This window comes from Harpia harpyja, chromosome 11, assembly GCF_026419915.1.
Source record: "Harpia harpyja isolate bHarHar1 chromosome 11, bHarHar1 primary haplotype, whole genome shotgun sequence".
In the NCBI taxonomy this organism is placed as follows: Eukaryota; Metazoa; Chordata; class Aves; order Accipitriformes; family Accipitridae; genus Harpia; species Harpia harpyja.
In genome coordinates this window covers 43,668,092-43,684,464 of record NC_068950.1, presented here as the reverse complement: position 1 = coordinate 43,684,464, position 16,373 = coordinate 43,668,092, and the positions used below count along the sequence as shown (strand labels likewise).

Here is a 16,373-nt window from a genome sequence, read left to right as displayed (position 1 = left end):
AGTATGGTTTTTGGAAAAGTAGTTAGCTAGTACAAAAATTTAGTAAGATTGCCTCTCACTTACTGTTACACGGTGCAAAAATTTAACATGCTGTTCACATCACCACTTTAAACAAAGATCTTTTAACAAAGACTTATGTGACCCATAAATCCACAGGACAGCTCTTTGTTCTCCACTGGTGGCTAGTCCACATAAAGGGCCAGGAGCATATTATACACCCTTGGAGATAACAGGCTTTGTTCTTTAGCTTAAACATTAAAAGTTTCACATTTTACACAAGTCCCAGGCTCAATTCCTGCAGACAAATCAAAGACTTTTGTACATATTAGGTCTCAAATGAGTATTTAAATTTACAGTCAAACGATACATTAGCTTAAGCATTAGTTTCCTTGGCTAGAGCCCGTGTGCAATATTTAGTAATACGACATACAGCCTTCTTACTGAAAATGCTTTGTTGGAAAAAGCACAGGATGCCAAACTACTGTGTGCGTGATCTTCATATTTAACTTCACTCTTAAGCTGGGTCCTAAATTCTCAAAGCATTTCAGATTACGTTTGATGTTACATTCATGCTCCTTAGCTAATGACTGAAACAGAAGTCATGTATACTCATGTATACATGTATACTCATTTTGCTGCACCAGGAAACAGGGGCAGCGTCAGGAAGGTTTACAGTTGCAATAGTTAACAAATTTAATTCAGTCTGGTTGCCACTAGACAATTCAGGCAACAACACTTTGTATCCTGAGCAGCTGCATTGTGATATATAAGCATATAGTGGCACACAGTTTTATATACAAAAGAATTAACATCTGGATGCAGCCTCTGGGTTACATGGGCCAAAATCCATTAACAAACTGCTCCCAACAAGGCGTGGAATTACATTTGGATGAGCTTAATAAACTAGCTGTACAATGAAAGGGAATTTTCATCCACTGGAAATACAAAAACATTTCTTACCATTCATAAGCGCGTAAGTAAGAATCATTACTGAGTTATTGAGGAAACTATTTTCTTCGTTGATGACACGTAGAGTAGCTTTTTTATCATCTTCCGAGGAATCTTTTGATGTAATCCCAGCCGAGAGGTAAATTATGACCATATCGGTATCTAAAAAGAATTACATATATATATCAGAAAGCGCATTAGATTTTTAACTCAGGAAAGCCATGCGGTAAGAGCCCTTACATCTGCTTACGACCATATATTGCCAACAGCTTCATTTGTGAGATTCACAGGAATCTACAGTGGACAAACACACTGCAGACTTATGAATTATATTATTTGTTATTAAACTTCCATTCATAGCATTTAACAAACATGTGTTTGATTCGGTGCCTACCAGCCACCCAGAAGCACCGTGGCTTGTTTCTCCTGAGCAGACCTCACAGGCACCTTCTGGCCCGGCTGCAACCAGGCAGGACCGCGCAAGACCAGTATGCAGCGTGCTGCAGAAGCCGCTCTAACTCCGTGGAGAGGGCTTAACGAAAGTGAAAAACCTCCAAGTTTCGTCTCCTGACCTGCTGGTTTTTTCCCCTCCTGCAACTCTATACAGCGGAGCCGGGCTGTGTCCTAGGGGAGCATCCGATTGTATTTCCTACATGAAAAGTGCACGCTGCTTTCCCAGCCGTTGCTGCTGCAAGAGCTGTGCAGGGGTCTCGGCATCGCTGTTGATGCCGATCACAGGGCCCTCCTCATCCTCCCTTCCAGTAAGGTTTGGCCGTGCCATCAACCCCTGCTGTAGCATGGCAGCGGGCACCGCAACGGCCGTACGTGAAAGACAAAATCCCTGTTACAAGACCTTTTCACCCACTCCTCCTCCTCCGTGCCTGCGTTAGCACCGCTGCAATTTAGTCCCTGACTTGCAGCGCGATAGCTGGAGGACGTCACAGGATGAAAGGCGCCTGACGCTTTCCTACGGTGTGGGTTAGAGCGTAAGGCTTGAGAAATGTGACACGGCACACCGCCATTCATCATCGGCTCATTTCGCATGAAGTTGGAACACGTTTTTCCAGCTGAGTATGTTCTTGGCGAAAGGCCTGCCTCAATGCCTTTGAACACATAAATTCACATCACTGCTTACACACCAACCTGTTTCATCATATTATATCTCAGTATTAAAAGTGGTTTATGCATATAATTAAGACACTTGTAGGGATTATACACCAGTATATTATCTGAAGAACATGAGGTTAGTTGGTTATAAACCAACTTTGTTGTCTCATCTAGTGTTTTTTGTGGGTTTGCTGTGGTTTTTTTTTTTAAATAGGTATGAATGCTTTGACTTCTACTTTTTGTCATCATGACCTGAAAAGAATTTCAGCCAGAATTGGCTTTTGATACAAACAAGTAAGAGCAGCTGTTAATTTGGGGGGAATTTCTGCCTTTTTTTTTCTTAGAAGCTAAAACTAAGAAAAAAAGCATAGTCAGGTATTAATACACCTTTGGCTGTAGTTTAAGGAAAATTATTAATGTGTTTCCTAGGCTATAGCATAGCTATTATATACCGCAGCCAGATATGATGCTGCAGTCTAAAAGCTTTGCTAGCAGGAGTAACGTAAGACAGTCCTAAGTCTGCATTAAGGACCAGTGCTAAACAGTGCATCTTATCATTCAATAGCTGATCATCCTATACTATTTGATAAACTACACTTCTGATAGCTTGAAAAGACCCTTATATTCAGTGTACCATTACTGCATTTATCTATCTATCTATAGTGTGTGCATGTGTATAATATATATAGCTACACTGCAATTTTATATATGTATATACACAGACACACACCCCCTACCTATTTACCTAGAGTTTTCAAGAAATGTTGGTACTCAGTGGCAGAGCGTTTTCTTACACTTTGGGATGAGGGTCTGCTGAACAGGACTGCAATAGGAACCAGCATAAAGCAGGAAATTCAGACATGTTCAACGGCACAATTCTTCCATCTCATACCAGTAGCTCCCTTCTAACTTTTCCAGTGCAAATTCGGGAGCGAGGCTGTATCTCAATAGCTTCCCTGACACACCCACACATTGTTCTCCGGGAACAGGATGTCAGAAAATTAACAGTGAAATGAATGATTTTTTTTTTCTAGGTTTATTTTTCTTTTTTAAAAAGATGAAAAGATTATTTACAAGAAAATGAGACATGTTTTATAAACATCCTCTTCTCAAACCTATTGTGTCTCACCCCATGAATTCTGAAATTTGCTATATACACATTAGGTCTTCAAAATCTTTCATGCTTAGAGAAAACCTATATCCAAAGCATTTGCCTTTTCTTTTAACTCTCTGTACTTGTGCCCCAAAATAATTGTTTGGTATGAAACCTAGTAAAAGTACGTGTTTTCACATTTATGAAGAACATGCCAAAACCTTCTAATCCTAATATACAAACAGTGCCAAACATAAAAGATATGTAGGAGGATGCTGCAAGACTCTACAGCTGATGTTCTTGGCATAACTACTGATGACTAATGCATCTTATCCCAGCCAGATTCAGCAGCACTGGATTTTTTATTTTTTATTTTCTAGAAAGTTGCACCCCTTTCATAATTTTGCCAGAGGATGGTAAAAACCTGCCTTTGACCACCCCATCTTCCAGCTAAGCAGCGTACAGTCAGATACATGTTTCACTGTATCTATGGCCTGAAGTTCAGAAGTTGGCTGAACCTTTAACAGCAAAAGCACTATCTTATAAACCAAAGGAGTCATGTGAAGGAGCAGCACACTTCCTTAGTCCTTGCAAAGCGCTTTCACTCCTGGTCTTTTCTTTTTCACCTTCTTCTGTTCTGAGCTGGTGCCCTTCAGGGTGATGAAGAATTTGCACTCATTGGAGCAGGCACAGGACCAAGCTATAGGATTTGCATTACATAAATTGACTAAACGGATAGAGATCGGTCTGCTTTCTCCACCCTGCCACAACATTGGCAACGTTCTCTACTCCAACTCTACTCAGAGTACAGCTTCAAGAATTTGTTTTCCACGGCTTCCTGGCAAGCAAATGTGCCACTCAATTTCACATCCATCTTTTCCACATCGTTCACCACATCCTCATTACAAAAAAACACCAATCTTTGGAATGGGAAGGAGAAAGGCCATAATGCATACAACAAAACTCAGGAGGATATTCTTAGATGAAGGAAAATTTAGCCAGGCCAACCCCTCATTCCATAAAATATCACCCACAATTGGTATTCTCAAAAACTCCTTTTCGCTGAGAAGCAAGTGCCACTTCCGTAGGATTCCAGTTAGGCACACTACCCATATAGCTATGTTTTAGCAATAAGTCAATGAACCTGCAGCAACAGCAATTTTCATTAAAAGGACCCCCCCACACACACATATTTGGGAAATAATTCAGCTACCAGGCAATTCAATCCTGCAATTTCATATTATACTTCAAAAGAAAGTCAGCAAGTGAAATAAATTAAAAGGGAATGGCCATATTCAACAGTCACTCATGCAGATTCCAGATCAAGTAAATGCTACTTAATAAAAACATGCTTTTTTTAAAAAAAATATAGTCCAGACACTACACTCCTTTGGCCTCTGTCAAAGTGAGAATCTTGAATACGGAAACATTTGCAAGCCTCAGAAATAATGAGGATTGCACAACAAGGGACTTACTTCCTTGGAGTTTTGTGCCATTGTTTGTATTTCGTATCAACTGGAAAGCCTTTTGAAATCCCACTGCATGCTGTGTAGGGCTGTCAGATGACTTTATACTGCTAACGAAGGTGGACATCTTCCTTTTTGTCTCACTAGTGGCAGGAGACAGAAACGTCTTATAGCACTGATCCAGCGAGCAGGTTCTTACTGTGTCTGCCACGGTTAACACAGAGATCTTGAAAGAGAAGAAACTATATTGGATTACCTTACCATTTATAATTCTTTACACACCGATATAGAAAACACAATGATAAGCCAACTGAAGAGATTCCGTGGATTTAAAATTCAATTGTTAAAAAATAAATGCTTGAGGCATAAATCCATCAAATTTGAAAAGGATTAGACTTATAGTGATTTCAAGAAAAAGAGACTTCAGCCTTTGTTTCTCAGATGAAGTCAGCTTCACTCTGCTCATACATAATAGTTAATACACTGTTCTGGGCAGAAGCCTAAGTGAACTAGAGATAACTGAAAACAAAATCAGCAGAGAGCATTTTCAGGAAAGCCTTGAGTGCCTATAGAAAAGTAAAGTGTATACAGAAAATGAAAAAAAAAAAAACCCCAACTCTAAGAACTTTTCATAGGCAAAGCATTGTGTTGTTTTAATGTTTCAGTCAAACCAAGTCAAATCTACCATAAATTTTTATCCTGTAAATAAGCTAAGGCATGTCGTGGTAACACTTGCATTAATATACACATAACATACCGGTCTTATTAAATGAGTGGCATACTTTATTATAAATTACAAGTGATGCAAGACAGTCACAGGATTAAGCAGTAATTATATACCCATATAACAGGTTTCATAACCACTGAGTTACTGACCAAGTAATATGCGTCTTAAATGTATTTTCTTCATTATAGGTCTACATTAAGACACTTTTGACACTTAAATTTAAGTACTGTTAATTCTGCTAAACTATAAGCATTATTTTCCCAAAACTCTCTAAAAGCACAGAAGTTATAAGTGTTTTTCTCATACTATTAACGAGAAGACTTAAGGCAAAGATTATAATCAGTTGTTCTTCAACTTGATTTGACCGAAATTCCCTTCCTACTAAAAAAACCAAAACCCAAGCAGAAAGAATGATCAAGGTCCCACAAGCAGAGAATTACTAAAAGTAAAGACCAAACTGGGGACTGCTTGTGGTCCTACAGAATCACCTTATGGGCCCCTGGTTGTAATCCATACTGAAAAAAGTTACAGGTTAAGTGACTTTCTCATTGTCAAGTAGAGTATCTGTGTCAGAGCAAGAAATAAAACCCAGATTTCTTGGCCCTTCACTTTACCCTTTCCTTGCTGGTATCATGGTTGTCTGGGAATCTTTCAAACTAATTATATTTCAGCTCACTCCAGCAAAGCTGCAGAATAAATAATTTCCATTTTCACAAGCAAAAGACAGCCTCAGAGGTAAAATGAGTTGCTCAAAGCAATCTAGTACTTCAGAAGTCATCAGACTCAGAGCACGTTTCTCCTAATTGCACAGTGTATCACACTGCTGACCATCACCTGAAGTTCCTGCCAAGATGAAGAAGCCTTCAAAGATTACTCAGAAACAAGACTTTGCTTTACATCAGTGGTTTTCACTTTTTTTCAGCCTGTGGATCCCCAAATGTTTCCCCTGCAGTAATACAGGCTTCCAAAAGTGAGTTCGAGTCTTCATCACCCATTAGAGGTAGACCACAGATCCCCATGAATCCATGGACCACAAGTTAAAAACACCACTCTGGATGAAAACTGAAAACACTGAGCATGGTTGAAACCAATGAAAATATCCTCATTGCTTGTAGAAAGCTTACCTTATCATGTTCATCTATAGAGCTCAGAATAACCTGAGCAGCATCTTTGGCAATCTGAAGCTGTGTCTCTGTGACCGAAGCCCCATGGTCCACAATGACAACGATATGCTTGGACTGAGGTCGAACAGTAGAAACATAGACGGGCCTGAAGAAGAACAAAACCCAAACCACTGTCATGAGTCATCTTGTAATTTCCACTAAAACATTTACAAGTGAAAATAGTCAAGAATTAAAAACAAAAACACCGCATGAAGAAACAATGAATTATAACAGGAATTTTTGCCTTTATGAAAACTTCTACTAGGAAAGAACAGCTGAGAACCTGAACATACAGAAAAGGCCCTCGCTTCCACTCTCTTTCTGATTTTTTAACCCAAATCAGGTGTCGGATCCTTCTCTCTGTCACAGCAACCACTTTCAGGTAGGAATAAACAATTTTGCTGATGCAGCAGCAGTGTTTGGGATTACTGTTTGCAGCAGCTCACATCAGGGTTTGGATTAAGTGTTGACAAGCACAAAATGCCTCATGATAAATGCTGGGTGCCGGGAACCTTACTCACATATAGAAGTAAGTGCAATAGTGGGTATCTGCTGGTTACATGACAAGTAAAAACCTGTGCAACTGTGCAGAGTTGCATTAGCATAGGGTGTTTGGTTTATTGTAATAATGGAAGGCTTCTGGCCAAGAAAGGGTCTTCTCTTGTTGCCTGGAATGCATTTCACACGGGTCGTGCTCTACGACCCCTTGGGCGTGCGCAGTTTTAAACCCTACGGCCAATCTGAGTTAACTCTGGTGAAGGGTCTTGGTGCTGCCATGTGTCTGTTTGTGCTAACATCAAAAAACATATTTTCAGTGAAGCGGTGCTCAGATCCAGTTCAATATTGTGAGAGATATGTGAAAGATTTCACAAGCTGTCATGCCAAGGTCGCAACGTGGAACAAATTAGGAAGATCTTCAGCAAGGAGGAGGGATAAAAAAAAAAGACAACTCTCTTTCCTCTTTAGTCCAGACCCAAAACTAGTTAGAGTCAAGTGTGAGTTTTGGGATCTAAAATTTATTATATCAAAGACAGCCACAAAAATCTTATTAAGAGTAAAGGAAATGCAGAAGACTTTAGACTAGGCACTGCAATAAACAACTGGCACAAATCAGTTCTTAATTGTAAAACAGCCTGCAGCTCTATACTGGTATTAATACCTAGAACTTAAATAGGGCCTTTGATCTTCAAAGCACTTAAGTATTAACTAATTAATCCATCCAAACTACCCTCTGAAGTAAATATTAGCAAAAAGGTATCCCTTATTTAACCATGAAGAATGTGCGACCCAGACTAAGTGATTTGGATGAAATCACCAATGGTTTTAGTGTCACAATTCTGACCAAGACTAGGGTACCCCCAGCTCTCACGTCTTCAAACCACACCTTTCCAAGACCACAGAAAACTTAATCAAGCCCAGACGCTTCATGCTTTGATGACACATAGAAGATAACATCTGTAAACATTTGATTGCTTACACTGACAGGTAACCAAAACGCTGCTTAGTCTCTGTGCACTCAGCTACATGGAAACATACCTGGATGTGCTGATACTTCCTCCGCATGGATTGATTAACCGGTACAATTAGCCAACGTGTGACCAGAGATACTAAAGCCACTGTACTTTCTGAGAAGATTCCACCCTTGAGTCTTTATCAGTCCCACAGCACTGACAGCAAAAGCTAGGGAAAAAATAACTGCACCACAAATGCTTTGCTTCATGCCTACAGAATAGAAATATTCCCCTCTGCAGGAAAACCCTGTCACCATTTAAGCATTTTTTCTACAGTTTTTTTAGTAGAAAAAGAAAGCAGCACTATTGCTGCTTCCCTACTATCCACGATGTACCACCTGAACCTTGGGTGGAGACTGGAAAAATGCTCCTCCCTATGCCCCTTCAAGTCTCTCATCCTTCCGCACCCCTCTCCAAAGTGATGCACCTGCCAAATCAGTAGAATACCTGTTCACTACTTTATTAAGAGGGGTCAAGTATGAGTCAAATATAAGTCAAATTTTGCCTATGGGCTGACCTGCAACTTACAAGTTACTGCTTTTTACAGCTTAGTTGATTTGGGAGAGGTGAGCAACCTGTATGTCATTTTATTTTACTTCAAAGTTTCTTAAAAGTGAAAACTGGTGCTTTAAAAAACAAACCTAAGAAAACCCAAGGGACTCCATTAAAAGTTACTCATGAATGTGTCATCTTGGCAAAGCGTAATGCTGAAATGAAATTAGTGCTTGAGGAATTCAATTTTAGTGCCTTGCCCATTAAATCGTAAGGAGACAAATCATACCTGCTGCGGTGTTCATAGCTGCCTTTGCACCGGAACTTGTGGGCTGGGAAAACGGTGAAAATGCCTTCTTCTGAGCTGAAATACTGCCATTTAATTCCTGGGTTAGACTTCAGATTATCAGCAAGAACTGAAGGTTGGAGAGGAAAAATGAAAAATGAAATAGAGTTACAAAGGGACGTCAAATGTGGAGGTGTGTTTATTCAAGGCCTCTCTCTCCTATGTGCTTGGAGAAGAATAACCAGGGTCCCAACATGAAATACAAGTAGCTCTATTTAAGGATTGATAGAGCCTCACATCTGACTTGCAAATAGTTAAAGTCTTTTGGAAACTTAACACTGGATTTGAGATTTTAATATGTGATGACAATTCCTGAATCTCTGAAGTATAACTGGGTCCCAAGAAGCCAAAGCAGGAGCAAGGAAGGAAGACATTAAGGCAATTATATATAATATGTATACATAAGTACATACATTTACATGTAATGATAAATACATTGTCCATATAGTTTTCATAAAGAAAAATACCCTAATGTTAAAAAAAAAAAGTGTTCTTTATACTGAAATAACTCCAAAATATTAGATAGGTTTGCTGCTTACAGCTCTGTAACCCAATCTGTTAACCTTACCTATTCTGACGCGTTTAAAAATGTCTACATGAACATTTAGCAAAAATAGTTTTACATGCAAATGTGGGTCAAGGAAAAACTCACCATACAGGAATAGTTGAAAAGGTTCAAAAAACAGGAAGAGTCTTTCCTCTTTGTTCATCGTGCTCTCCTACTTGTGTAAGGGTAGATAGGTACAGATCCCACTCTTGGGACTCAAGAGTTCTCCAAGTGTCTCATTATCCCTGTGCCATAATTAACAAGGCTGTGGGCCCCTCAGGTATTGCTTGTTAGGAGAAATAGCCACTTTTCAGGGAAAACACAGCATCTTCCCTCAAAGGGTTATGCAGTGGCCACACTCTCCAAGTGCCAGCTGGTGGGTGGTGGCTCCATGCTGGTTCCACCCATCCTCACTGTGAGCATCTCCACCCCGTTCCCGTTTTCAAGATCATAAAACTCAGAAAGAATGATAATAACAGTTCTTAGCAGCTATATCATGACTTTCCTCCAAGTCTCTCAAACTCCTCTGTAGCAGGTGATTATTAGTTACTCATTGCATAGACAAAAAGTAAAGAACAAAGAAGGTAAATGACACCTTCCCAAGTTGTGTAGTCAAGCAGGAACTGAGCTCAGAATATAACCGTAGGGTGCAGATCTCAAACCCTCCTGTAGTTTATAGGCCACATTCATTCTTTTTAAAATGTGCTTGCTTGCTTATTAAAATAATCTCTAAGGAAGCACTACTTAACACTAACAATAAAAGCAATTCAAAAGCTACAGCTTAGGGATACTAACAAAACTGACTACATCAGTAAAAACACAAAACACCACCAAACCCAACAACCAAATAAAGCAGCTACCCCAGGGCCGAGACCATCTGCACTAATAACTTACAAAGATATTTAATACACCAAGCTAAACCAACAGAGCGTACAGATACTGTGGAAATCCCAAGCACTCACGAGCCCAGGCGGGGACAATCGTGTTTGAATCACCCGAAGCAGAGGCAGCATTGGGATTTCTGCCTCGTAGCACAACGAAAACGTCCCAGCTGCCACCCGGAGCATGCACCTCGACTGCTCTCCCTGCAAGCTTGGAGAGATGAAAGGATCGGCGCTCATCCCATGCAATCACCAGCTTTGCCATGCCAGTGACATTAGGCAGCCGTAGGCTTGCCGAGTCCCTTAAAGCAAGAGGAAAAACACTCCCAGGAGAGAGGGAACGGAAAGTCATTAGCGTGGGAGGCACAAACCCCCTCATCACCACGGCAGTAACAGGATTATATTCCACTCGGGGCAAATAATCGTCTCTGCTTGCAGCAAGCTGAAAATAAAAACTTGAATGTTTGAATTCTTTAGTTTTTACCTAAAAGTTAAAATGGATCATATCAGCTTAAAGTGCATTAAAGAAAAAAAGAAGTATTTCCTTGCCATTTCTCCTTTCCTGTTCTTTGATTATAAAACTAGCCAGAACCGGCAGAGGGGAGCTCTGACTTACAGTGCCTCACCTTTTGCTGAGCATTTACTTTCGGCATTTCCCTTAGGATTGACACTGAAAATAGGCCAGACAGTTTCATCTCCTGGATCTCATTCATTATCAAATATGCCAGTATTTGGGTTGGAAATCACTGCAGGGCACATTTCAAACCTTAGCCAGACATTCTACAACAAAATATCCACATAGAGTAGAGTTTAAGTTCAACATCCTCAACAGTTTAGCACTTACTCAAGTTTCCCAGACTGGCTGCGGCCACAATGTTCTCTCCACATTCAGCTCAGCATAATTACCCTGTAAAAACCACTATCTTGGGGGTTTTTTCCCTCCTTTTTGCCACAGTTTTTTATATTTCCACAGTGCCTAAAAGTCCCAGTGGAAGTCCTAGTTGCACCCTGCTGGACTCTGTACAAAGATGCAGCTTTGCATGACTGGCTTTGAAGAATTTGGTGCTTCAATGGACTGAGGAAGAAACAAGAACAAGACACGAAATGGTTGATGAGGGTTTTCCCAGTGCGTTAATGACTGGGTCGGGAACAAGAACTACACTCTACTCACACCTCTAACTTTCTCATCTTCCTCCAAAAAAATACCAATTCAACTCCAACAAAGATGCCAAAGCTCGTTCCTCTCTCTCCCCTGTGCACAGGTAAAATCAGTCTGGTAATGCTCTTGGGAGCAGGAATCTGTTGTCTCATGAATTTTCATGCTTTCAAAGAAAGCACCCATGATCTTGCAATGAAATGTCAAACAACTTTGCTAATACTTTTTGTTTCAATCAAGTTCCCTCTAAATTTCTCTTAAGTCCTTGGTTTGTTTTTACACCTGATATGATACCAGTTTAGCAGTGCCATTTCTGATTTGTACAAAGAGCAGGTTTCTTTGGTCATGGACAATGGTTTCTGTGTAGCAGGGACATAAAAAAACCCTGAAATTTTAATATTGCCAAATTTAGGTACCATGGAAAACTTAAGGCAAAAATCATTTTTAATTACAAACAAAATAAACCTAACCCACACAGAGTTTCTAGCTTTTATAGCTAAGACTACCAGAAATTCCTCTCCTCATCCCCCTCCAAAGCACCCATCCTCTTTTCCTCTCTGAAATCTTGTCTGGAAAAACCCAGATTAATTTCTGAACTCTTTGAAGGTTTGGCAGCCTGACCCTTCAGCGAACGTGTAGCACCAGTGCTCAGAGCCCGCACAAGCTCTCCTGCATGGGAGCACATTGCACGGCCACAGCTGTGGGAATCCAGGAAAGTATATGATAACCCTTTATTAAGCTACAAAGAGAAACCTGGGAAAAAAATCCTTTAAAAGTATCCAAACATTTGAAGAAAAGTAAAAAAAAAAAGAAAAAAAGAAGAAAATTATTTTTTAAAATTTTTTTTAAAACAACACTGTCAGCAGTGTATGACAATCAACATTATCCATTCTAGTGCAATACAAAAAACTTAGAAAAAGCTAATACAATTACACTTTGACATAAATAAGGTCACCGAAGTCCAGGCACACCATCACCGTGCAGCAGAGCGCTTGGGATGTGCAGGTTATTCCTGGTTTCCCTGATGTCCAGGTCCAGGTGCCAGAGAAGAACCTCACAGCTCTATCATGCAGTGGGCGTAATGCAGCAAGTTAGCAAATCACCCTTAAATTTTTTGGTTATTTATTTAGGTGCAGGCATGGAGTACCTACATAAGAGTCCGTCATGTGCACTGAGAGCTCCTTTTGGACAGCGCGGTTTTCAGCGAGACCACTACAGCTGAACTGCTGGTTCACATGATGGCACTGCGTTGCAGGAAGGGAGGGACATGAGACTATCGAACATTTAAATACTTTTTATGCCTAGCCACCAGGATTTCATAGTTCTGGGGGTGAAGTATGGCAATTGTTTTGTTTTGTATAAAGAGGCTGAATTTCTGCTATTTATGTTTTCGTTATGGGTTACAGAACTTGAAAAATATATTTTCAAATCAGACATGTGAACACTCAGTTAAAGCCTGGATGAAATAACTTGTCCAGATTAATTTCACCAACAGCATTAAAATAAAGGAGTTTATACTTAAAAGGGGGGGTGGGGGTGGTTAATCATTGCTGTATTAAAGATAAACTTCTCAATCCCACAAGGCCATGATTTGTATTCATTTCCCCATGAGAGTATCTGGATTTAAAAATGTTCATTTACCCCATAAAACAATTGGTTCTGAACCTCAAACTCCTTACAGCCTTGGTGCCTCTCTCTGCCGTTCCTCCTTTTTACAAAGTTCTGCTCATGTTTTCCTTCAGCTAGTATGTTAGTTCAATAATGCCTTCCCCAGAGACTACCAATTTTATCGTAAGTCTTTGCTTTTTTTTTTTGCCTTTTTTTTTCCCTATGACCACAGTAGACAATCTCCCAGCACATAAGCCATGGCTGAAAAATACATGCGTTTTCTCTTTAAGTGCATTTTTATTTTCCATCCACTAAAGCTGTAAGAATGCCCTGCAGATATTTCTTCGTTTCTTGGTCCCTGCCAGGACACTCAGCTCTTCTTCAGCCTAACCTCACTTACCCCAAAATGTCCACTCCCTCAGTTGCTTGCCGGTACTTTATTCCCACCTCCTCCTTCCAGCAAAGCCAGCCTCTGGACAGGTTACACAATCAAAAGACCCCAACAAAAAACATACTGTAAGACGAGTTGCCTGCCTAGCCTATAGCTAAAGGCTAAATCTGTCAAAATTGCACCCTTGGCAGCAGCAGCAGAAATGTGTGCAGGACTTCTCACTGGTACTCACTTCCTAGGCTCCATATGCTTGACCTGTGGTTCCCATTTTAACTCAAAAGGTAATTTACTTTTTTTTCACTTTCTGGTTAGGTTCAAGTGATTTTGCAAGTATAAGAAGATACCCATCTCCCTGTTCTAACACAAATTACAAAGTATTTTATATTACTGGGACATGTAATGATTTTGCTTTTCTAAAGTGAGCATTGCCACTAAATAAAGACCCCGCCTTCATATCACACTACTTGGAGGAAGCCAAGTGTCCAAGTCTTATAAACACAGAAATCTTAGTGGAATCTCTTAATTTCAGACACTGACTGGAGATATAAATGGCCAACTGGGAGCTGCCCATGAGCTGGCATTGCCAGGTCACTCTGAAACCTCTGTCCCCTCCACTTAAAATGCAGCACTATCTGACCCCAAATTCTGCTGCAGACAGAAAAAGTTGGAAAGTATTAACACCAGAGTATTTGAAATGATCATTCTCTCTAATTATAAATATCTCACAAGGCAAAAAGGACTTTTAGAAAGAAAGCCCTATGTGATAGTTTATAAAACTTCAAAGGGAATCCGATATGATAACACTTAGCACTTCTAGATACCACTTTACATCTTCAAAGCATAGTCAAATCATTAACTAATTAATCTTCAAAGAACGGCACAAACAGTCAGTGAAAAAAAAAAAAAGGAACTACTGAACATAATTGCTCATTATAAAAGAGTTTCTTACAGTCCTCTTCTTTAGCATTTATTGAGCTGCAGACCTCACGGTTCTCACCCCGCAAAAAGAGAAAAGTTGAATTTTCTGTGCAACACACATACTGCAGTTCTTCTCTGACAAGTACCTCTATTAAAAATAATCATCATGAAGATACTTTAGTGTTCCCCAGAAACAACAGCAGAAAGCGAATGTGTTTATTTTACAAGTAAAGACATTCTCTAACTCTCCAGACGTACAAATCTGACCCAGGATTTTCTGAGTCAAACTCTATTCTGGCTCACACGTTTTCAACAGAAATAAAAGGCTCTGCAGCTTGAACCCAATTAAAATTCTGCTGATGGCATGAGCCAGGATGGAGCCCAGCTCACTCCTTGGGAGCTCTTTTGACTCTGAAGGGGAAAGAAGTAAAAAAACCCTTTCACGTTTTAAGGAATGAGCCCAGCTTCCTTGATTCAAGGCGTTTGGAATGGGGGTATTAACTCTTCCGCTCAAATACCTTCCAACTATTTTAATTCACCCAAACTATCAGTTTAAAGTATAGCAATATAAGGAACATGACCAAGGCACTCCACATTTTAAATTATCAACACCTCGAATAAGGCACAGACAAAATTTATTGACGAACTTGGTACCATCTATGCATATTGCTGGGGAAGAGCACTCTGCTAAAGCTGCCTGACTTGAAACAGACATTTTGGCGCTTTGAAGGATGAGAAGAAAGATTTACTGGTTCCTTGTTTATTCAAAAAGAAAAAAACCCAAAGGAATCTGATAACATAATGCACTGGCTCTAGGTAAGATTTTGTCATCTAATAAATAAAGGACTATTCATACTAGTGAGGATAGATCTCTTAATCTAACTAACCGAAGCCTGTGATTCCATCTGAAGAACAGAGACTCTCTCCTTATCTATTTTGTAGTAATGGCTAAAAGTAATCCAAATGGAAAACTCAACCCAAGATAAAACAGAACCTTTTCAAGACATTAAAAGAAAAAAAAAAGTCTCCTCGTATCAAGAAAAAAAGTGGCAAAAGCATTATTTTTTAAGGGTTGAGAAAAGAGAAGTACATCTATTTCCTTCTTCTTCCTCCCTTCCCCAAGATTAATGTTTATTTTCTCTTTATATTACAAAAGTCCAATAGAACACTGCAGAAAAAAGTTCTTTATTTTTGAAAGTTTCATGAGCTACACTTACCCTTCTTAACACAATGCTCAGACCAGAAGCTGAGATGGTTGTCTGCACCAAGGGCTCTCCCAGGCTCTGCTCCCGTGGCTTGCCCGGAGTCTGCGGTGCAAATTCCATTCCCTTCCAACACCTACAACTTCACCACTCTGATCCCACTTTCTTACGCTGTGCACAGAGCAGGCCAAGACTAACATTTAAAGAACTGAGATCGAGGCTGAACGGAGCAGAGTTTAAATTTGGTTTGCTGAGAGCTTTTTATAGGCCGGATTATTTAAGTTGCAAAACTCATGCGGGAAAAGTGAGATACTCATGGGAATTTTTTTTTTTTTTTTTACATTAAGAATGAAATGATCAACCCAATTGGGAAGACAACCTGGTTGATGGACAGGCCAGACTGGTTTTGGAAACTGTGGGCAAACTAGAGAAGAGTACAGGAGCTCCTGCTTCTGGGCTGGAGGAGCAGAGGGCTGTCAAACCCTTTCCCTAGGAGACCGACACGCTTGGGGTCCTCCCCAACACACTGCATCCAGTGGGAAAGACAGAATGACATGATTTTTGGGAAGCCATGGCCTCCCATCTTGCCTCTATGTCTAAACTAACAAAGCAAGGCAGGAGAGAAAAAACACGATCAAAATACCCAGATGTACCAACAACTCTCAGGCTTTTTAGAGCAGAAAAATAATTCAGGCTGAGGTAGAGTCTGAATCCAAAATGCAACAGGTATTCCTCACTAGCTCTACATGAGGACACTTACAAGAGAAGTAAGAAAAATATGAGATTAGAGGAATTTTTTCTTGTTTGATCTTTAAAC

The 16,373-nt window shown here is 40.0% G+C and overlaps 1 protein-coding gene across 1 annotated transcript in view; it reads right to left on the bottom strand.

Annotated features, from left to right (window-relative positions):
- The window catches only part of CACHD1 (cache domain containing 1), a 112,425-nt gene that overhangs the window by 28,381 nt on the left and 67,671 nt on the right, over positions 1-16,373 (bottom strand). The window contains 4 exon segments of the mRNA XM_052801818.1: positions 961-1,110; positions 4,624-4,840; positions 6,466-6,610; positions 8,797-8,923. Coding sequence (XP_052657778.1) covers positions 961-1,110; positions 4,624-4,840; positions 6,466-6,610; positions 8,797-8,923 — 639 coding nt within the window.